General features: G+C 40.2%; 1 protein-coding gene across 4 annotated transcripts in view; it reads left to right on the plus strand.

Moving 5' to 3' along the window:
• Window positions 1-735: 735 nt before the first annotated feature.
• The window catches only part of KCNJ3 (potassium inwardly rectifying channel subfamily J member 3), a 141147-nt gene continuing 122290 nt past the window's right edge, over window positions 736-19592 (plus strand). The window contains exons 1-2 of one of the 4 annotated variants that reach the window (XM_049106270.1): window positions 736-1547; window positions 3355-4143. In XM_049106270.1, coding sequence (XP_048962227.1) covers window positions 846-1547; window positions 3355-3363 — 711 coding nt within the window. In that variant the 5' untranslated portion in view covers window positions 736-845 and the 3' untranslated portion in view covers window positions 3364-4143. Of the gene's footprint in view, window positions 1548-3354; window positions 4144-11473; window positions 11691-19592 lie in introns of those variants that run through there. The other 3 variants (XM_049106269.1, XM_025471162.3, XM_025471163.3) reach the window with 3 other exon arrangements.

Below are 19592 nucleotides of genomic sequence, written 5' to 3' on the forward strand. Positions count from 1 at the left end.
CGCGGAGAGCCCGAGCGCCGCCGCCGCGGACCGCAGCTCTGACGGGCAGCTCGGCTGGGGCCCTGCAGCGCCCGCCCCGGGAGCCTCAGCCCCGCGCCGGCCGGCCGAGCGGGCGCCCCCGTCCGAGCCCGGGGGCGGAGCCGGGCGCCGGGAGAGCGGGGTGAGCACCGCGGCGGAGCGCCGCCTCCTGCCCCTCGGCCGCGGGCGCCGGGCCCTGCGAGGGCGGGGGGCCCAGGGGCGCCGGCAACTCTCCGACGCGGGGCGCGGGGCGCGGGGCGCGGGGCGCGGGGCGGGGGGGCGGTGTCGCACCGGCCCGGCGCCGCGCCTCTGGGCGGGATTTTGGCCACAGGGTAGGAGGCGGGCGCGGGGCGCGGGGCGCGGGGGGCGCGGGGGCGCGGGGGGCGCGGGGTCTGGGCGCGCGGCGAGGTGGCCGTGCGCGGGGCCTCGGCTGGCGAGCCGTTAGCTTCCCGAGCGGGCGCGGGAGCCGCGGGAGCCGCGGGAGCCGCGGGAGCCGGGCGCGGGGGGCAGGGCCGGGGCGGGGGGGGGCGCCCGGGATGCCGGGGGGGCGGGGGGGCCGAGCCCGGGGACGCCGCGAGCCGCAACCGCGCCGGGCTGCCTGGGCTCCGCGTCCGTCGTGCGGCGAGCGCGGGAGGACACTTGCGCTCCGGGGCTGAGCGCGGAGGCAGCGCCGGGACGCCCGCCCGCCCCCCGCCCGCCCGCCGGCCGGCGCCGCTGCGCCCCTCGGCGCCCCCCCCGCCGCCGCCCCCACCTCCTTACGGGGCCGGTGCGCAGCGCCCGCCGGCGCCTCCGCTTCGCGCTCGGACTCTGGCTCGCCCCTCCGTATTATGTCTGCACTCCGAAGGAAATTTGGGGACGACTACCAGGTAGTGACCACCTCGTCCAGCGGCGCGGGCTTGCAGCCCCAGGGGCCGGGCCCGGGCCCGCAGCAGCAGCTTGTGCCCAAGAAGAAGCGGCAGCGGTTCGTGGACAAGAACGGCCGGTGCAATGTGCAGCACGGCAACCTGGGCAGCGAGACGAGCCGCTACCTGTCGGACCTCTTCACCACGCTGGTGGACCTCAAGTGGCGCTGGAACCTCTTCATCTTCATCCTCACCTACACCGTGGCCTGGCTCTTCATGGCGTCCATGTGGTGGGTGATCGCCTACACCCGGGGCGACCTGAACAAAGCCCACGTCGGCAACTACACGCCCTGCGTGGCCAATGTCTACAACTTCCCGTCCGCCTTCCTCTTCTTCATCGAGACCGAGGCCACCATCGGCTACGGCTACCGCTACATCACCGACAAGTGCCCCGAGGGCATCATCCTCTTCCTCTTCCAGTCCATCCTGGGCTCCATCGTGGACGCCTTCCTCATCGGCTGCATGTTCATCAAGATGTCCCAGCCCAAGAAGCGCGCCGAGACCCTGATGTTCAGCGAGCACGCGGTCATCTCCATGAGGGACGGGAAGCTCACGCTCATGTTCCGGGTGGGCAACCTGCGCAACAGCCACATGGTGTCGGCGCAGATCCGCTGCAAGCTGCTCAAGGTAGGCGCCCCGGGCAGCGCGCCGCGCACCCGCCCCCGGCGCGGGCCCCTCGAGGCCGCCGGGAGCCCCAAGGCCGCGAGGGTGGCGGGAGCCCAGCCCGGGGGCGCCCTCCCCGGCCCTCCCCGGCCCTCCCCGGCCCTCGCTCGGGCTGCTGGCCCCTGCGGCCGCCCCCCGCCCTGCCGACACCCGGCGGCTCTCGTCCGGGAGAAATAGGTGCCGAAGTCCCTTAACTTTCATTCGGGCTTTGCCTTACCCCGCCCCCGCCCCCCGGATCGGCAGGTGGATCATTTCTGTGGGCTCCGCGGCACCTGCTGCGGGGCCGCCGTTTGGACCAGCGCAGTGACCTGAGAAGTAGTCAGTGAGGTGGGAGAAACGACACCTGGTTCGTTCCGATTTTCATTCTTTTACTAAATATTTTCCTGGAGAAGTATTCCGGGAAAGCTTGAGTGCTTTTTCTCTAGAGCCTCTTGTTGGTTTTATTCTTAATTGCCAGTTTCTATGAAGCCGTTGTCGATTGCAGATTTCACTTGAAGCTTCTCCGCATCCATTTAAGGAGATTGCTTCTTGGCACCGCGTGTGGGTGCACAGCGCGCTGCCCTCCCTCGGCCGGTGCCGCAGCCGGGCCCCCCCAAAGGGCACCCTGCAGACCAGAGAAGCCCGCGCTGCTCATTCACCCGCCCAGAGCCGGGCAATGAGAAATAAAAAGTTCAGTCCTCTCTCGGTGTGTCTCTTACAATTCAAACTTTTTTTTTTTTTTTTTTTTCCAATTCGACTTTTTGAGGCATTTGCCTCAGGTAGTTTTCAAATGTTCATAAATGGAAAGGGATGACCTCAAGTGAAATCTTAAGAATTTATCTGAGATTGCATAGAGAACGACAGCCAGATTCAGAACTTAGCATCAAAAAAATGAAAAGCTGATGAATATTGGAGATTTTTGCCTTCGAAATTTCAGTGCCACTCTGCAAGTGTATTGTTTTACACTGCCCTGACTTACAGGACTACAACTTACGTTGTAGTTAAAAGTGCTTTTAGAAAGTTTGGCTCCTGTGTCATTTTCATTATTTATTTATAAGATCTTGCCCTAATCATTCCTCAATCATGTTGCTCAACAAAGTGTTAGAATTAATGTAGTTCAGTTGTCCCGTCACTCCACATCGTACGCTATAGACGGTAAAAACCACTAACTTCTGTAAAGCTTAGTGGCAAATTTTCAACTGAGTTTTGATGTGCATGTTCATTAAAATAACTGTGAAAAAATAATCTCAAATCATGTTCTTCATAATTAATTTCAATGTGCTGCATACTAGTTCTTATTTAACTTAGCATATTGTGTTTTTGACCATTAATTGAACTGAGTCGTTTGGATTAGGCTAGGCAGCTGTGTTGTAGACATGTTTGTTGCATGGGTGTCAGTTGTATGTGCCTGTTCCTATGCATAGATCAAGATAGATAACCTCTCTGTAAGGTAGGCCTGTGTGGAAGACAGGAACACCTCATTACCGTAGTGCAGACATCCCTGTCAGGGAACTCACGCTTACGTGTCACTTTGAGATTCTTATTGAAGAATAGTTTACCACATTGATTGAATATTGGAAGAATAAAATTAGCCCTTAACGGTCGTCTATTGCTGTTCTCTAGTTTTTCAAATATATAAAGTCAGTAATTAAAAGAAGTATCTTTTGAGACAACATCTTTTAGATGTTCCTAGACTTGATCGAATTGTGGTTTAACAAAGCCGGAAAAATTAGAATTAATGTACATATCAGTTTTGTGTTTGTGTGTTTTGTTTTGTTTTGTCTTTACAAAGGTACAATGAATCTGGAGTATCCAGTCCAACAGTGGTGCAGGACACTGATAATGAGTTTTAGGCAAAGGCCACGTACCACATATGCATATACCGTAAGGAGTGTCCTGATTAAGAACAATAAGAGATTTATGGTGCTGACAGATTCGGAGCAGGGTGCTATATATAACACAAGGTGATAAAACAATCTCTAATTAAAAGAATGTATATATGGAAAAAAAGAATGTATATAATACTCTTTTAAAATTCTTTGCTTTTGATTTGTTAGAAGATGTCAGTGGTAGGAGTAAAAAAAAAAATTGACATGTGGTGTCAATTTATATTTAAACAAAATTATGGTGAAATGATGTCCTGCTCTCTGTGAAATGAGAGCTTGGCCAGTGGCAGCTCTTTGGCCAGCCAGTTCATCATGCAGCTTGTTTTCCTGTAGCCACAGTAGTTAAAATGAATTCTCATAGTTCTTGTCATTTCCTTAGACTTCATTAAAAAGGAGTCCTGTTTTATTAGGGAACTAATAACATTCACAGAATTAGAGGGGAGATTTACCTTTAATAAGTTACTCTTAGGTTCTCTTAGGGACTGAGATTGAAGTGACCTAAAACAGCCAACTGTATTTTGAAAGAAGGAGCTAGCTGTTCCATGGAATAAGTAATATGTAGAATGTTTTGATACCGGTCTTCTTGTTAAATATTGTTACCCATATTTAGTTTCCTCTTTTAAGCCTTGTTTGGCATTTTAAATATAAGGTTGAAGTATTTTTAATACAGATAAATATTTGGAATTTAATGGCAATAAAAACAACATCCAATGATAACAGTTATAGTCTATGTTCCTCCTATTATCTAATTTAATTTCATTTATATTTTCCTATGGTTTACTTATTTTTTGAATAAAAGCTTATCTACCAGTATTGATGGAAGAGTCTTATTTAATGATTATAAAGTATTTTCTGTTCTCGGGAAGACAGTAAGAATGTGGATATGGTTTTCATATCCTTGCTACTATAAATTTTCATGCATATTTCTTGAATTCTCTAAGTTTTGATAAAAGTTTTTTTTTTATAACTTCCTTATTTTTAATTCTGTTATTGACTTATATGAAAAGAATTATTCTTTAAGGAATCTCTACAGCCAGCATGGGGCTTGATCTCAGGAGCCTGAGATCAAGAGTCCTATGTTCTACCTCCTGAGCCAATCACGCACCCCTATGTGAATGCAGATTTTATTTCAACTCTCTTCCTGTCTTTTAAGCCTGCAAATACTGAAATGAATTTTGATATTCAAATATAGTTCTTCCAACTTTATGTCTGAAGTGGTCAGATTTTTTTCTGCTCAGAGATTAAAAAAAATCAGATTCAGTAAAAATTAAAGGATACAGTTGGAAGTTATTCTTTGAAATTTGTAATTTGATTATAATTATAGCTTAGAAAATGCTTTTAAAATGAGTATTCTTTCTCTTTTCCTCTTCTCATTCCCATATTGAGGTTTTATTTGGGCTTTTAATTTGTTTTAGTTATCTTCTTTTTAAAAATTCTAGATATAGGAACCAATGAATAGCATGTTCATGTTAAGTTATTGTATCATCTAGCTGCAAGTTTTAATAAAAATGCCTGAGACTTGAGGCTAATGGCTCAAACTCTGGACCTTGTAATTTAGCGGTAGGCTTAAAGGATTTGGAAATCTCAGTCCGACTTTCTATAAATCTAACACAAATGGTTGACTGCCCTAGATGTACATCTTGTTAGGGAAGATTTAAATAATCTTTCTTGATACACTGCTCGGGAATTTACAGGCTTATTATCCAGAGGCCATCATGGACTTATATGGGCACACAAAGTATATTTACATAAAGAAAATTTAAAATCAATTATTGCTGGATCCAGATTTTGAAATATGGAAGTAAGGATAACTTTTTTCATGGAAGTATAATTGTACTTCTTCATATTGTTACCCATAGCAAATAATTTTCTTTCCTAGGAGTGCAGCTCTGCAGCCTTAATTTTCACTTATTGAAAGGCAGTTGGTGTGCAGTCACCTTCTGATGTATCATAAAGATTCTTTTTGTATTCTTCTTTTATTTTCTATTTATATGGATACTCAATTTGGATGTTATCTGGTTTCCCCATATGAATGTCAGCAAGTGCAGATGCAATAAAAGGCAAACTTATTATTTTTAAAACCAATAAGGTCTCCATCTCCTTCATGTGTCCTAACCTTATATTAGTCTTTTAACCACAGTTATTTCTGGACCACATGATTCCTGATTTTTTTCATATACTTATTTGTTATTGCCTCATACCATGCACTGAAATGCAGTTAGGTGTTTGATTCTGTGTTACTTTATTTTGTAGGACTGATTCTTTTCACCAATTGGTCTTGGCCAATTTAGTTTTGATACTAGTTTTGATAATTAGTTACTTCCGTTCAAAAGTAAGTCCACAAGTGGATGCCTAATAAACACACCTGTTCTTAGTATCATACAGGCTGTCAGTAAAAATATTTAAGGAGGGGTGCACAGGTGGCTCAGTGAGTTAAGCATCTGACTCTCGATTTCAGCACAGGTAATGATCTCAGGATCGTGAGATCGAGCCTCAGGTCGGGCTTTGTGTTTAACATGGAGTCTGCTTGAGATTCTCACCCTCCCTCTGCCTCTCCTCCCGTTTTTACTCTCTCTCTCTCTCTTTCAAAATAAAAATAAATTTAAAAAAATATTTCAGGAGCCTAAGACCGAGTTCCTCAGAACTCTTAGGGCTAGATCCTGTTATGGTTGGTGATTTTTTTTTTTTTTCAGGTGGATTCATTATGTCTTTAAAGAGAAAGCACAGTTCCTACTTAGTCTAGCTTTGCCTTGTTTGACACAAGGACAGTTCTCCAATAGGTACAGAACTTTTTTTAAAAATAGAATTTTCATTCTTTTAAAAAACAGTAGTAATATTTTTAAAAAATGTTTGTTATGGTTCCTGAAAAATATGGGGTGGCTTGTGTCCAGGGGAATACAGTGTGAACAGAAATAAGGGACATAAAGACCCACAAATAAACAGCAGTAGGTAAGAACAAATGATAAAGAGAAATAAGGAAAAGCATTTGATGGATTTGAGGGTGTTTGGTGAGTAGGAGGGAAATGTGCACGTAGGGTTACAAATCCTGTCCACGGTTATTATAAATTCCATAAAAGGCCCTCAGGGAATTATAAAGCTGTTCTTTCATTTCAATAGTGTAAAAGCCTCACACAACTTAGTACAAGATAAACTACATTCCATTCTATAAGGCACTTTCTTTACATAAAAAACAAACATTTTAATGGGATGATTATCTTAGCATTACATGTTTTTATTTTAGACTTGATGTTGGTCATATTTTATCTACCTGAGTATTGACGGGATTTCAAGCTCATGGAGTCAAAAGAAATGTACAATTTAATTATAGACAGCCCACATAAAATTTTGGGTCCATTCTTTGCAATACCTGACTTGAATTTTGGTCTGAGTCCCAAAACCATTGCCAGAACAGCTTCAAGCCACAGGGCATTTTTGCTCATTCTAGTACCTGCTTTCGACTTATTTCCTAATTTTAGCTTGCAGATAGCATTCCAGCCTCATTTCATTTGTGATTTTCTCTGTGACTTCAGCATATATTCAACACACACACGCACACACACACACGCAGTCTCTCACATACTGCACATTTAAAGAGGAGAAATGAAATCACAGATAAATGTAAAGTGATGGGAGTTGGTAGGCAAGAAGGGCTTGCCCTCTCTTCGTAGTTTCCTTTCCTGTCTTTTCCTGTCCTTTCCTCTGGCCCTCAGCACCCTTTTCCTTTGGACACTTCTGGGAGGTGGTGGGGGTATAGGACAAGGCTTAGAATATGATGGAGGAACATCTCATGAATCAGATGGTAGTAATTAAATGTTCTTTTCAGAATTCCCCTAGCCTCCCTCCGAGCTAGGAAAGAGCACAATGGTTATAATTAGAATGCTGTTATGGGTTAGAGAGATGGGAGAAAGGCTGCGCAGAGATTGATTGTATTGGTGGAGTGTGTTCCTGTTGAATGAATGTGGACAACTGGTTGCAAATCCCACAGGAGGAGGGTGGCCAAGTGAGGATCTGCTGATGCCAGAGCCATTCTGAATGTGCAACCCAGAGTGGTGTGTGTGTGTGTGTGTGTGTGTGTGTGTGTGTGTGTCTTTGGACATGTACTCCGTAGTCTTTCATCTGTAATATAAAAGCTATTTGTCTATAAAGTCCATGACATTGATAATCCCTTCCAGGCATCTGTGACTTTTGAATCTTTTTCCACCTTTAGTCAGAATTTGTAATTATCTGGTAGGCCTCTTTTAGACTTTAAGAAAGTTCAGAGTTATTTGATATTAGCTGCTTGTTTGAAATCAGTACATGTGACTCTGAGATGAGGCATAAGTCCTAAGTTTTACACATATACACATTTACATATAATTAAAATGTATATAAACAAAATACTACTTTTAAATAGCAGTATTTTTATAATGAAGAATAACTTAGAAATTATTGCCACATCCTAAATTCTACAAAACCATTTCAAATATCGATGATGTTCTACTCCTAATTTTTTACACAGTAACTTTAAATAAACTACGAGCCTTAGATTTCTTTAATTTTTTTCTTATCTCCCAGAAGTTGCTATAATGCTATCAACCAGAAAAGCTTTAAAATGGCAGAAAGGTCCTTATTTCTTTCCCCAAATTCCATACAATTGAAAATAAAGATCGTATGGGGATCATTCTCAGGTCCTAGTGTTTTAGGATTGTTTTCTAAATTGTTAAGAATTACCAATTTTCCACGGACTCTTTTGTTTTTGTACCTCCTTCTTACTTTCTTATTCATTCAGTCATTCTATAATCCTAAATGGTTATTTCATCAAATTAAGCCAGCCTTAGTTATCAGATTTTCAGAAATGTTAATAATTTACTAGCATCAATCTAATCTATGGCAATTATTTTGAATTATTATGGATCTTGACCATATCTGTTTATACATTTTTATCTAGGAAATAGTCATGATTTTTGCATTCCCTAATTCCCTTTGGGATTAGGAGGCTTATGGAGCTAAAGGAGATAGTGTAGACTATCAGCACACTGCTCTGTCAGTGAAGGATTTCTTCTTATGTCATAATTCTTAAGGTGACATAATAAGAAAAGGTTAGCTTGATTTTTGTCTACAGTTTTTCTGCTTGTTATCAAAATTCCTGGATGAAATATGGCAATTGATAGCTGAATAAGAAAACTAGAAACTGACAGTATCAGTGCTATTGCTTTATCACACGCTTGAGATAGAGATCGTACTTTAACTTTGTGACGGCACATATATAGCTCCTTCCTTTCTGTCCTTCCTTTTCATTTACGTGTGTGTGTCACAGTTCCTGGAACAAAAGTTCTCTCGCTCCACTTACACAAGTTGAGAGACTTCAAACTAACATAGGGTTTCTTTCCGCCCTATGCTCCAGAAGAATCTCTGGAATTGGAACAGAATTAGAAAAGCCTAGATTAGAATTCCTTGTAAGCCTGTAGTAAAATGTGTATGCTTCTGAAAATGTATTTGGTAAGCATATGTAGGTTTGGGGACCATTTTTTTTTTTTGGGGGACCATTTTAAGTATTGGGCTGAGCACTCATAGATGACCTTGCTCTAGCCAGGAGCTCCGACCTCAAACAATCCCAGTACTCCAGGCACCTGCCACACGAAAACCATACTCTTCACTCCTTGAAATAGAAAAGCTTTGTGTTCATCACAGTGATGAATAGGCTTCCCAGTCTATTACAGGGTCAGAGAAACAAACACAAATCAGGGAGGTGAGCATATTGCTAATTGAAATATTTGTTGGCCTCGCATGAAGGAACAAGACCCAGAAGACAAAATTGTGGAGCTCCATAGTGAATGGAACAGATTCATATATGTTTGAGTCTAAATTACCTTTATGTGAATTAACTGCTTTGCTAAAAATGAGACATTTCTTATTCTAGGTTGGCATTCTCTTGATAGCTTGTTTCTAGGCCACTTCTCTTCATGGCGTGTTGGATGATCAGGAAATATAAAAGTTAACAGATTACAGCTTTTAGAATGAGGCAGAGGTATAAATAGCAAATGTTAAAAAAAGGAAGATTAACTTTAGTTTTGATGTGTATATATAAAAATCAGAAAAAAATAGATCTTTTGGGGGGAGAATTATTTTAAAATAAATAGGAAATTGACTTTTTAAGGAATTATTTTAATGAACATTTAGAAAAAGCAGAGCTTAATTAGTGAAATGACCCAAATTCTGTTCACTAATTATAAATACCAGAATACCACCTTGTGTTTATATAGCACCTGTTTCTTACTAGATGAGAGAACAATGACACCAGGTTTTTGTTTTTATTTTGTTTTGGCTTTTATTTTGTAGCATTAATCAATATTTCTTATACAGCTCTCTAGTTGGAGGGATGCCGATCTCATCCATATTTTATCAATTTGAGGATAAGTTAGAGAGATAGGTAACTTCTACTGGCTTTGAAGTGTCTAGCTTCTCCAGCATTGGTTGTTAGAGCTGCTGTTTTTATTTTTGGACCATCAGGCTTTTCCATGGATTTTTTTTTCTTGTCACTGATCATTGTTTCTTCCTCCTCTTCCTCCTCTCCTTCCTCTCCCTTCTCCTTCTCTTCCTCTTTTTCTTTTTACTCTTCTTTAGTCAACTACTCACAAGGCGTAGAAGAAAAATAGTCTCAACATTTTCATTGTTTTTTTTCTGCACAAATAAAGTTCTGGAGGATCACTAATTACAAAGTAGCTTCCCTGCCTGATTCTGCTGTGGAGACCACGGTCTCCCACTAACTTGGTTCAGTGTTGTCAGAAGACAGTTTACTAAACCATATTTCTCAGTGTTTGCAGACTCATTTACTCCACTTAAAATGCCAAGGTATTTCTTGGAACCCTCACCCTACCAGAGAGTAAGGATTTTATCTTTAAAATACCACTTCACTGGACAGAGCAGGGTTACAGATTCTGTTTCGTTTGTTACATGAGCTTCGCAGAGTCTGTTAAATATATTGGATTCCTCCAAGCCCCACTGGACCATCAGCAAGCTCCCACTCCGACAGAATTTTCTGTATGCAACTATTTAACCCTTATTTTATCAGTATCATAATTTAAATCAAACAAATATTTGCTTATATATGATCCTTGTAAGGAACAGATGTGGAAAATAAAGTAAGAATGAATAGAAAAGAAAGAAGGTAACTTTCATGGTTTGCTGATTGTTCATAGTCATTTTAAGGTGGTCTTTCAGAGTTTTAGCACGTAAGCAATTTAAGTTTCATAATGATTTATATAGAGACCGAATACCACTACCTTGTGAAAGTTTTAGTAAGCTGCAAGTTTACCCAGTGTAGATTTTTAATTGCATTTCTATTAAAAAACTTGAGTTTAGCACAATTTTTACATTATATTTTAAAATTCATAAAATAAATAGCTAAACGACTTTAATGTGGTTTATTATTAGAGTTTGAAAGCCATCAGCTAACAGCATATGCCTTTCTTTGTATCAGATGAGCTGTTGGGTACATAACATAACATGATAGCATCTTCACGTTTCTACTAAAGTCTATATCTGTTACCTTTCAAAAGTCCTAGAAAAATCACTGGTTTGCTTTGTAACGACGCAATAAATCTTTTCTGAAATTATGATCGACCTTTTTCAGCTCTAACAAACTCCCTAAGAATTGCCTACTTATTATTGGCTTTGTGAGGAAAACAAATCTGGCACGCAGTGAGCTATCCTGAAGTGATTTATGTCAAGCGGTAGCACATGCACACTCAGTTCCACAGTTTGTGCTAACAGCCATTGTTGGACCAGGCATTTCTCCAAAGCTCATGAGTTAGGGAAGGATAATTATAGTAAGTCGTATATTATAAATAATGCATGTATGTTCCCCATGAGCTATGTGGGATTTCGGCCCGTTTGCTAGAACATAGCTGCATAATGATTTGTTTGGATTTTGTTGCAGATGATTGATAGTGCAGAATGTTGGCAATGATGTAAATTACTGTTGGGCTGCCTTGAAAATTTCAGTACAAGTGGTGATTTCTTCTCTTTTTCTGTGTGCTTGTCTAGTCTCGGCAGACACCTGAGGGTGAGTTCCTTCCCCTTGACCAGCTTGAACTGGATGTAGGTTTTAGTACAGGGGCAGATCAACTTTTTCTTGTTTCCCCCCTCACAATTTGCCACGTGATCGATGCCAAAAGCCCCTTTTATGACCTATCCCAGCGAAGCATGCAAACTGAACAGTTCGAGATTGTCGTCATCCTAGAAGGCATTGTGGAAACAACTGGTGAGTAAAACCATAGCTATGTCATCAAGTTTCTTTATTCTATAATAGCATTATGTTACATGCACAGTATCTGTCATGAATTGGTCGAAATGTCTCAGTTCATAATAATGAAAGTAATGACTTCTCTCTTATTGCTTTGTAACATTAAGTTGACACCACTTTGAAAATGAAGATTACTGTTGTGATGATTGCATATATAATGTTAACTCAGGAATACGGCAAAAAAAAAAAAAAAAAAGGAAACTGAGATGACTCCTAGAAGTGATTATGATATTCTAGTTTAATTGCAAACTTGGATTTCCTATAATCATAATTTTTCTTTAAAGATTTAAGGTTAAAATAAGTTCAGGGTAATTAGTGAGCTGCCTAAACTCAGCATGCATATTCTTGCCTTGGGGATGGTGATTCGGGGTGTCATTGGTAAAGCTTTGATATGCTGCTATGTGCAACCTCAGTGGAAAATCCCCTGTGTGTGTCTGTGCTAAAGCAGCATTTTAATTTCAAAGTGGGTCAGTAGATTTCCTCAGCTGAACCTTGACCAAAAAATTTTTCAAAAGAGATTTTTCTTCTTTTCCTGCTTTGGTATAGCTATGTGCTGTATGTTATTCCTTAAGATGCACTATAACATTGGTGTGTTCCAAACATTCACAATTTGCTAAGGCTGTGGGGAGAGCAAGGTTGCAAAGGAAAGAAACAATAAATCAGAGTATATTATTTGGGGTCTGAGTATTGCCCATTTGGTTAGGAACCTGCTAGATCATTGATACTGATGTAGTATCAGTACATCTATACTCTCGTGCACGTGCGTGCACGCACACACACTCACACATATATAACAAATGCATGTATACATATATATGTGTGTCTTGAATTTTGTGCTTTGTGCAAGTAAAGGAAAGATATTTTAGTTCTCATTTTTTTTCTATCAATATCGTTTCAATCCTAAAATGCTAATTATTATGTATAAACTATAGCAATTTTGAAAGTAACATTGGCGGTAACATGGACGTGTTCAAACTTTATACGAAGGTGGGAGATATTACATAATGAAAAATCTAAAAATAAATAAATAGATAGAAAAATCTCCCACCATGGTATAGAGTTTTGTCCCAGGAGTAGGAGACGGTAAGCCCTTGTAATCTTTGTACATCTATCACATACCACTGTTTCAGTTTTGGGCAAGATGCTTAATCTCTCTATAAGCTTCTTTTCCTTCTCTGTAAAGTAAGAATGATATAATAACTACCTCAAAGCTGCTTGTTGTATCATTTTTTCATTAGTGCTTCAGTTTAAAAATTAAGATTTTTAAGGATAGTGACTAAAGATTTAAAGCATCAACCTATATCTGGAATTTGATTTCTGTGGACTACTTTATGGTTAAAATATTATTTCCAATTATTTTTTTGACTTAAAATTGACATGATGTCATAGCATATTTCTAATATAACATCTATTAATAATGAAACCAATTACAAGAGCTTTTAGTTCAATAAGTATATTTCAACTTAAATTTTTATCCATGTTGTTTATTGACTTAATATATTGTTAGGGCTTACATAGGAGATGTTGCAATTTTTATTGATTTATTTCTTATTGCATATGGTTTTGTCTTTGACACAGCTGTTTACTAATTATTGTTATTCTGAACACTAACATCAGTGAGGTTTCTGTTTCACTTGACAGTTTTCAAAATTTTTCACTAGGCCAGTCAGTCAATTGATTGATCTCATGCATCATCCATCCATTCATCCATTCATTTTTCCTATTTATCTCTAGTTTGTGTTACTTAAGAATGAGAAAGTTTTTCTATAAAATCATAGTGCAATTAAGAAAAAAATTAGGAAATTTAACTATGATGGAATACTACCGTTTAGCTCACAATGTTCAAATTTCATCTGTTGTCCTAGTAGTTTCCATCATAGCCACCCTCCACCGCCACTCCCACCAGCCCTATTCAACATCAGTTGAAGGATTATGCCCTTCACTTGTTTACTTGTTTTTTATTTATTTTTTTATTCCGTCTCTAGACAGAATAGTCTTCAACCTTACTTTGTGTTCTTGACCTTGATGCTCCTATAGGACAGGTATTGTGTAGAAAGTCTCTCAATTTGGATTTGTCTGAAGTTTCCTTATTCATTAACCATTTGATTTTTGGCTTCTACATGGGCATCTTAAGAGAATACTGAAGGGAGTTGTTTTGAAAATATACCTGTGTAATGGACTTAACTGATACATCTTTATCGGATGCCAGAGGATTTGGGTTCATAAATACTGTCTTACATAGGGTCATTCAGAGTTTTGTATATAGAATTGTTCATTAAGACTCCAGATTTTAACATTTCCTACTCCCTACTTTTTTTTTTTTTTTTGGTAACCATGAACCAGCAGAAAATACTTTCCATAGAAAGTATGAAAACTTGACTAGAGCCTGAATTTCTTATTTTGAGATTGCTGTTTATGGAGAAGAGATTAAAATCGCCTTCTTCTTACCCTCTTAATTAAGCCTGTTGCTAGATCTAATATAGAAAGACAAACAGCAGAGACATTACTCATAATTTACAGAATTATTTTGAGGGAAACTTATATGACATTTTATCTGCGTATGTGCCCTAACTAATTAAATCCCACACTGTTCAAATTCTGTAAAATCTGTATATATTTCCAGACCTCTCTGAGCCTGGCAAAAATAACATAGACATTGTTATGTCCATTTGATCATTTATATCTTTTCTGAGATATATTTAGGCTCATCTTCAGGGATGTTTCCTCCTTTCTCCTTGCATTCACAATCCAGTTTTTTTTTCTCATAATATTCATTGCTTATGATAAGACAGGTATGATATTTTGGGATGTTTTGAAAAAGCAGTATTGCCATTTTTACTTCTTAGTTTTTTGGTATGCAGTTTTGTGAGTAAACATGTACACAGTGTAACTTTCCATTGTGTTTAACATTAAAATACTAAGTTGTTTTCATTCATTCAATCATTAAACAAATAATTGAATGTATGCTGTGTGCTTGGTAGTTCTTTGGAATGTCGATGGTGTGGTGGTGACCAAGGCAGCCAGAGTCCCTTCCTCATGGAGGCCATATTCTAAGTGGAGAAGGCACATGGCAAAACAAGAAAAATAAATAAGCAAGATGTTATCAGATAAAATGTGTCAGTAATAAAACCCACTACAAGACCAGTTGATGAAATAAAGAGAGTATCTCGGAGCTCTGTGGGCTGACAGAGGAGTTCTCTCTGAGGTGCCACACTCAGCAGGGACCTGACTGTCAAGAAGGCCCTCCTGGGCCTGTCTGGGCGAACAGCATGGTGGGCAAGGGTCCTAAATTGGGAGTCCGCTTGATTTGTTCCAGAAACTAAAAGAAGGCAGAGGTGGTTGGAGCAGAGCAAACAATGTGGAGAGTTGAGTGAGAGGTCATTGAGGTGGACGGGCCGTCTCTGCCTGTCATGTACCAATGGGAAATGTTGGAATTTGATGAGAAAGCAAAGCCTGTATTTTTATGGTAAAAATCTCAAATTGTCTATAACAAAGGAAATATACTTTTTCCCCCTAGTGGGTTGCCTTGTGGTTTATTTTAAAACAAATGACCCTAATGTCTTAGAAATGCATAAAACCTTAGATAGTTACCACTTCTTTTTGTATTAGTGGTCATATCCATCCCCCCTTCCCCAACACACACACACACACACACACACACACACACACACACACACACACAGGAGTCGCTTACGAATCTTCTGGTCTCTTTTAGTTTTTGCTTCTTCCTACTCTTGTAGTCTCAGCAGGAGTGATGGTGGTGATGGTGGTGAGAAATGAGAATTTCCTTGAAAGTTTTAGCTTTCAGCTCAGAGCTAAGCAATCATTACTTTCCCTACTTCCTTGGAAATACTCCTCAGTGATTAGACTCAGGTATTGTTGCCTTCCTTGCTTCAGATGATTTTGGGTTTTCACTCCCAACAAGGAGCCCAAGATTTGCCTCTTCGTTAATAACCTTTGCTTCTTTACTGGTCCGGCAAACTCCTAAACCCGTGTTACCTCTGACTCTTGCTCCCTTTGCTTCTTTTCCCAGGAGAGAGCGCGCTGCTAGAGGCAAACAGCATTGCAGATTTGGCTCATTAGAACTGGATGCTTTCAAACTTCAATCTGCTCTCTGCTGCTATTTGGCAGTCTTTTTAATTGTCTTTTCTGTACTCCCAGGCTCTCTCCCCGTGGGATCTATTTTAGACCTTTTCTCTCTTTCCATGTCCCCAGTCCCAGCTGTCCTATCCTTTCCTTGGCATATCATCTCCACCTATTCTATCAAAAAGAATGTGACACTTCAATTTTTATACATTTTTTTTACTCTCCTTATCCTTTTCTCATAATTATCTTCTCTTTCTGGGTGTCTATGGGGGAAAGTGTCCTTATTCTTCTCCAAAACCATCTCCTTTACAGCTAGTTCTGTTTCCTACCACCCGTGACTCAAGCTCCTATACTTAACACACCTGATGCCTAAAATCCCGTTGACTGTATTTGCTCTCAGACATTTCGAGGTCTTTGAAAAAAATACAAAACCCATTATCTGCCCCTTCATACTCAGGGTTCTCCCCTGAATTCGGAGACTTCTACTTTCTGTTTGTTCCTTATGTCCTGCATCACTGCCTCCTCCTCTTTCCTATAAATGTAAACCTCTGTCTTGCCTTCTTTCTTTTCAAATCTAGACACTCACCTTTTATTGCTCTTTTTCTAAAAAACAAATTCATAGAATACAGGTTCACCGTTCCAATTCTCTTCAGCTAGGAAGCCTCTCACCAGCTTCGCTCTTGTGCGTGGGGTTAATTTCTGGAACACTGCCCTTACGTGGGTGCCACCATTTGAACTCAGTCACCTGGTCCAGATACCAAGCCATCATCTTACATTCAAATTATATCCTCATTTGGAAGGTGTGTAGCTAGTAGTGTTTGCAGTTTTACCTCATACTCTTCACCTTTTCCCCTTTTTACATCCAGTGTTCATTCCACAAATTCCTGTTGAAGAACTATTATAGGCTGAGCACTATTTTGATCCTAGGGGACATGTTAAACAAAATTCTGGCCCTTATAGGGACGTTTATTCTTATGTAGGAAACAGAAAACAAAATGAAGGGTTTCATCTGAAATGATGAAAGTGATCAGTGCTGTGGGAAAAATAAAGCAAGGCAAGAGGGATTGGGAGCATAGGGAAATCAGGGTGGGCTGCAATGAAATGGTGACAGCTGAGACCAAACACCGTAATATAAGTGGAGCTTAATGGAGGGGCCTTCCAGGTATGGGGATTAGTAAAGCCTCCAACGGGAAGGTACTTGGTTGCCCTCTCTCTCTTACTGATGTCTTTCAATTCTTCTTTAAGCCTATCTAATAATACTTCTACCTCACAGTAGCTGTCTCAGGAGTGGATTCAGGATCTCTTCTTACATGCAGGTTACACGCTATTATTGCCCAGTAAATTTGCTTGCAACATGACTTCCATGATATATCTGTGCTCAAAAATCCCTGACGACTGCTGTATCAAAATGCACATATTTATTCCTGAGAAAATTAGGCTGCTCTTCTTTGCTGTAATGTCCATACACTGATGCTCACCCTGACTCCCATGTCTGCAATAATACCATTTTCACTGCCATATTTATTGTCTTGCTTGTATGTGTTTTTTCTTTAGTCTATATTTTCTTTAATAATTCTCTTTAAAAAGCTGTATTTACTATGAAAGGGCCATTAAATACATGCTCATTATAGAACAAATAAAAACACAAATATGCAAAATATAAACTAATCTTGATTTCAACCACTATGCTCTTACCATATTGGTCATTAACCTTTTGGGTGTCTGCATTCAGATAAACTGTTAGTTTGCTACATGCACTGTTTTATAACTTTATTGTATAACATCAGCACCTTTCACATCAAATTATAATTCTATACCATTAGTTTTAATGCCTTTATCGTATGCTAATTTATGGTGTCTCATAGTCTGGGATTTTTAGGCATTTCCTTTTAATAATGTAAATATTTTGTAGTCCATAGTTTTAATTTATTTACCATCAACTTTCTATAAATTCCTAGAGATGGAATTCTTGGAGAAAGAGGCATATAAATCTGTTAGTTTTTAATGCGTATGTTAAGATTGCTCTACAGAAAGTTGGTAACAAGTTACAACTGTATATGAAGGCACCCATTTCCTCATAACCTTGCCAACAATGGATATTATAATTTTTTTTGCCAATCTAACATTATTCTTTTTGATTACTAGTGAGATTGAAATTATTGTACCTATGGGCTATCAGTTTTATTTAATGAATTCTCAGTTAATATTGCTCGTTTGTCTGCATTTCTTTTTATGTAGAAGTTGCTTGCATAACTAACACATTATTATGAACAACCATGTCCCCAGTATACAGTAGCCTGTCTACTACTTAAAAAATTCTGGGCAGATCCCTGGGTGGCTCCGCACTTTAGCGCCCGCCTTTGGCCCAGGGCGTGATCCTGGAGTCCCGGGATCGAGTCTCGCATGGGGCTCCCTGCATGGAGCCCGCTTGTGTCTCTGCCGCGACCCCCCCCCATGCCCTGCCCTCGTCTCTCCTGAATAAATAAATAAAATCTTTAAATAAATAAACAAAATCTTTAAAAAAATTCTCTTTATGTGCGTGTGTGTGTATATATATATATATATATATATATATATATATAGTTTTTCACAATTATCACTTATGTGCTTTAATATATCTCCAGATAAACTGTAAGCTTCTAAGACTGATAGAAGACTTTTTAAATAGATATTTTTAAGTGGTATTTCATAGGTTCCAGGAAACACTTCTGATCTGTTTGTTGTTATTTTTAACTGATTTTAATAGAGTTCCTCTCTTTTTAAAAGCTGGCTTTCGAAGTCCCAAAAGGAAATCAGTTAATACATATTTGTTGATTATCTATATTAGTGTACTACATAAATGATTAATGAAGAAGCTCATATCCACAGGGAGAAAGAAGTTGAGTGACATTGAGTATTAACAAATGTGCTCAAACAGAGTGTGTGAAGCATGTGTGTAGGGGACTAGAACAGTGACCACTGATGGATTTGTTCCTAAAAAGGTCTGAGAAGGCCCTCCCTAGAGGATGTGGCATGAGTTGAGACAGGAAGGGGAAGCAGAAGGTCATCAGGAGGGTAAAGAGAGCCGGGCATTCTGGCCACAGGGACAGGAAGTGACACTTCATTTTGTTGAGTCAAGTAATTTGGTATGGTAAGGGTATAGAACAGGTGGAGGGGAACTGGCTGGAGATGAGCCTATCGGTGAGTCATAGTTTGGACCTAATTCTGCAGGCACTGAATCCCTTGAAAGATTTTAAGCAGTAAAATACCATGATTATATTTGCATGATTGAAAGGTCCCTCTGGTTGCAGGTGGAGGATGGATTGAATGGAACTGAGACCGGAGACAGACGAGTTATTAGGCTGCTACAGTAGGCCAGACCAGAGGTAATTGGGTCCTGTGTGAGATTGTCTGGCTCAGGCAACTATGTGACTGTTGAAACTAATGAAAAAGGCCTCTGGTTTCAAAGCTGTTAGTTGTGATTAAACAGGAATGGGAACAAGGGCCCCAGGATCCTTCCCACTGAAGTTGTGCAGGCTACTTAGAAGCTGAGGCACCCAAAGAAACAAAATGATAGACGGAGAAAAAGAAAAACAGCACAAATAAGACATTGACTCTTCTCTTCACTAGTGAAAAACAGTTTGAAATTTTCTAATGAGTAAGTCACAGAGCAGAAGTTCAACACTGAGTAATTGAGATGTGCCTCAGTTTCCCTTACACTAACTTTATTAATTGTAATTAATCTTATACTATTTAACTTTATTAATTGTAATTAATCATTACTCCTAAATGATT

Source organism: Canis lupus, chromosome 36, assembly GCF_003254725.2.
Source record: "Canis lupus dingo isolate Sandy chromosome 36, ASM325472v2, whole genome shotgun sequence".
Lineage (NCBI taxonomy): Eukaryota > Metazoa > Chordata > Mammalia > Carnivora > Canidae > Canis > Canis lupus.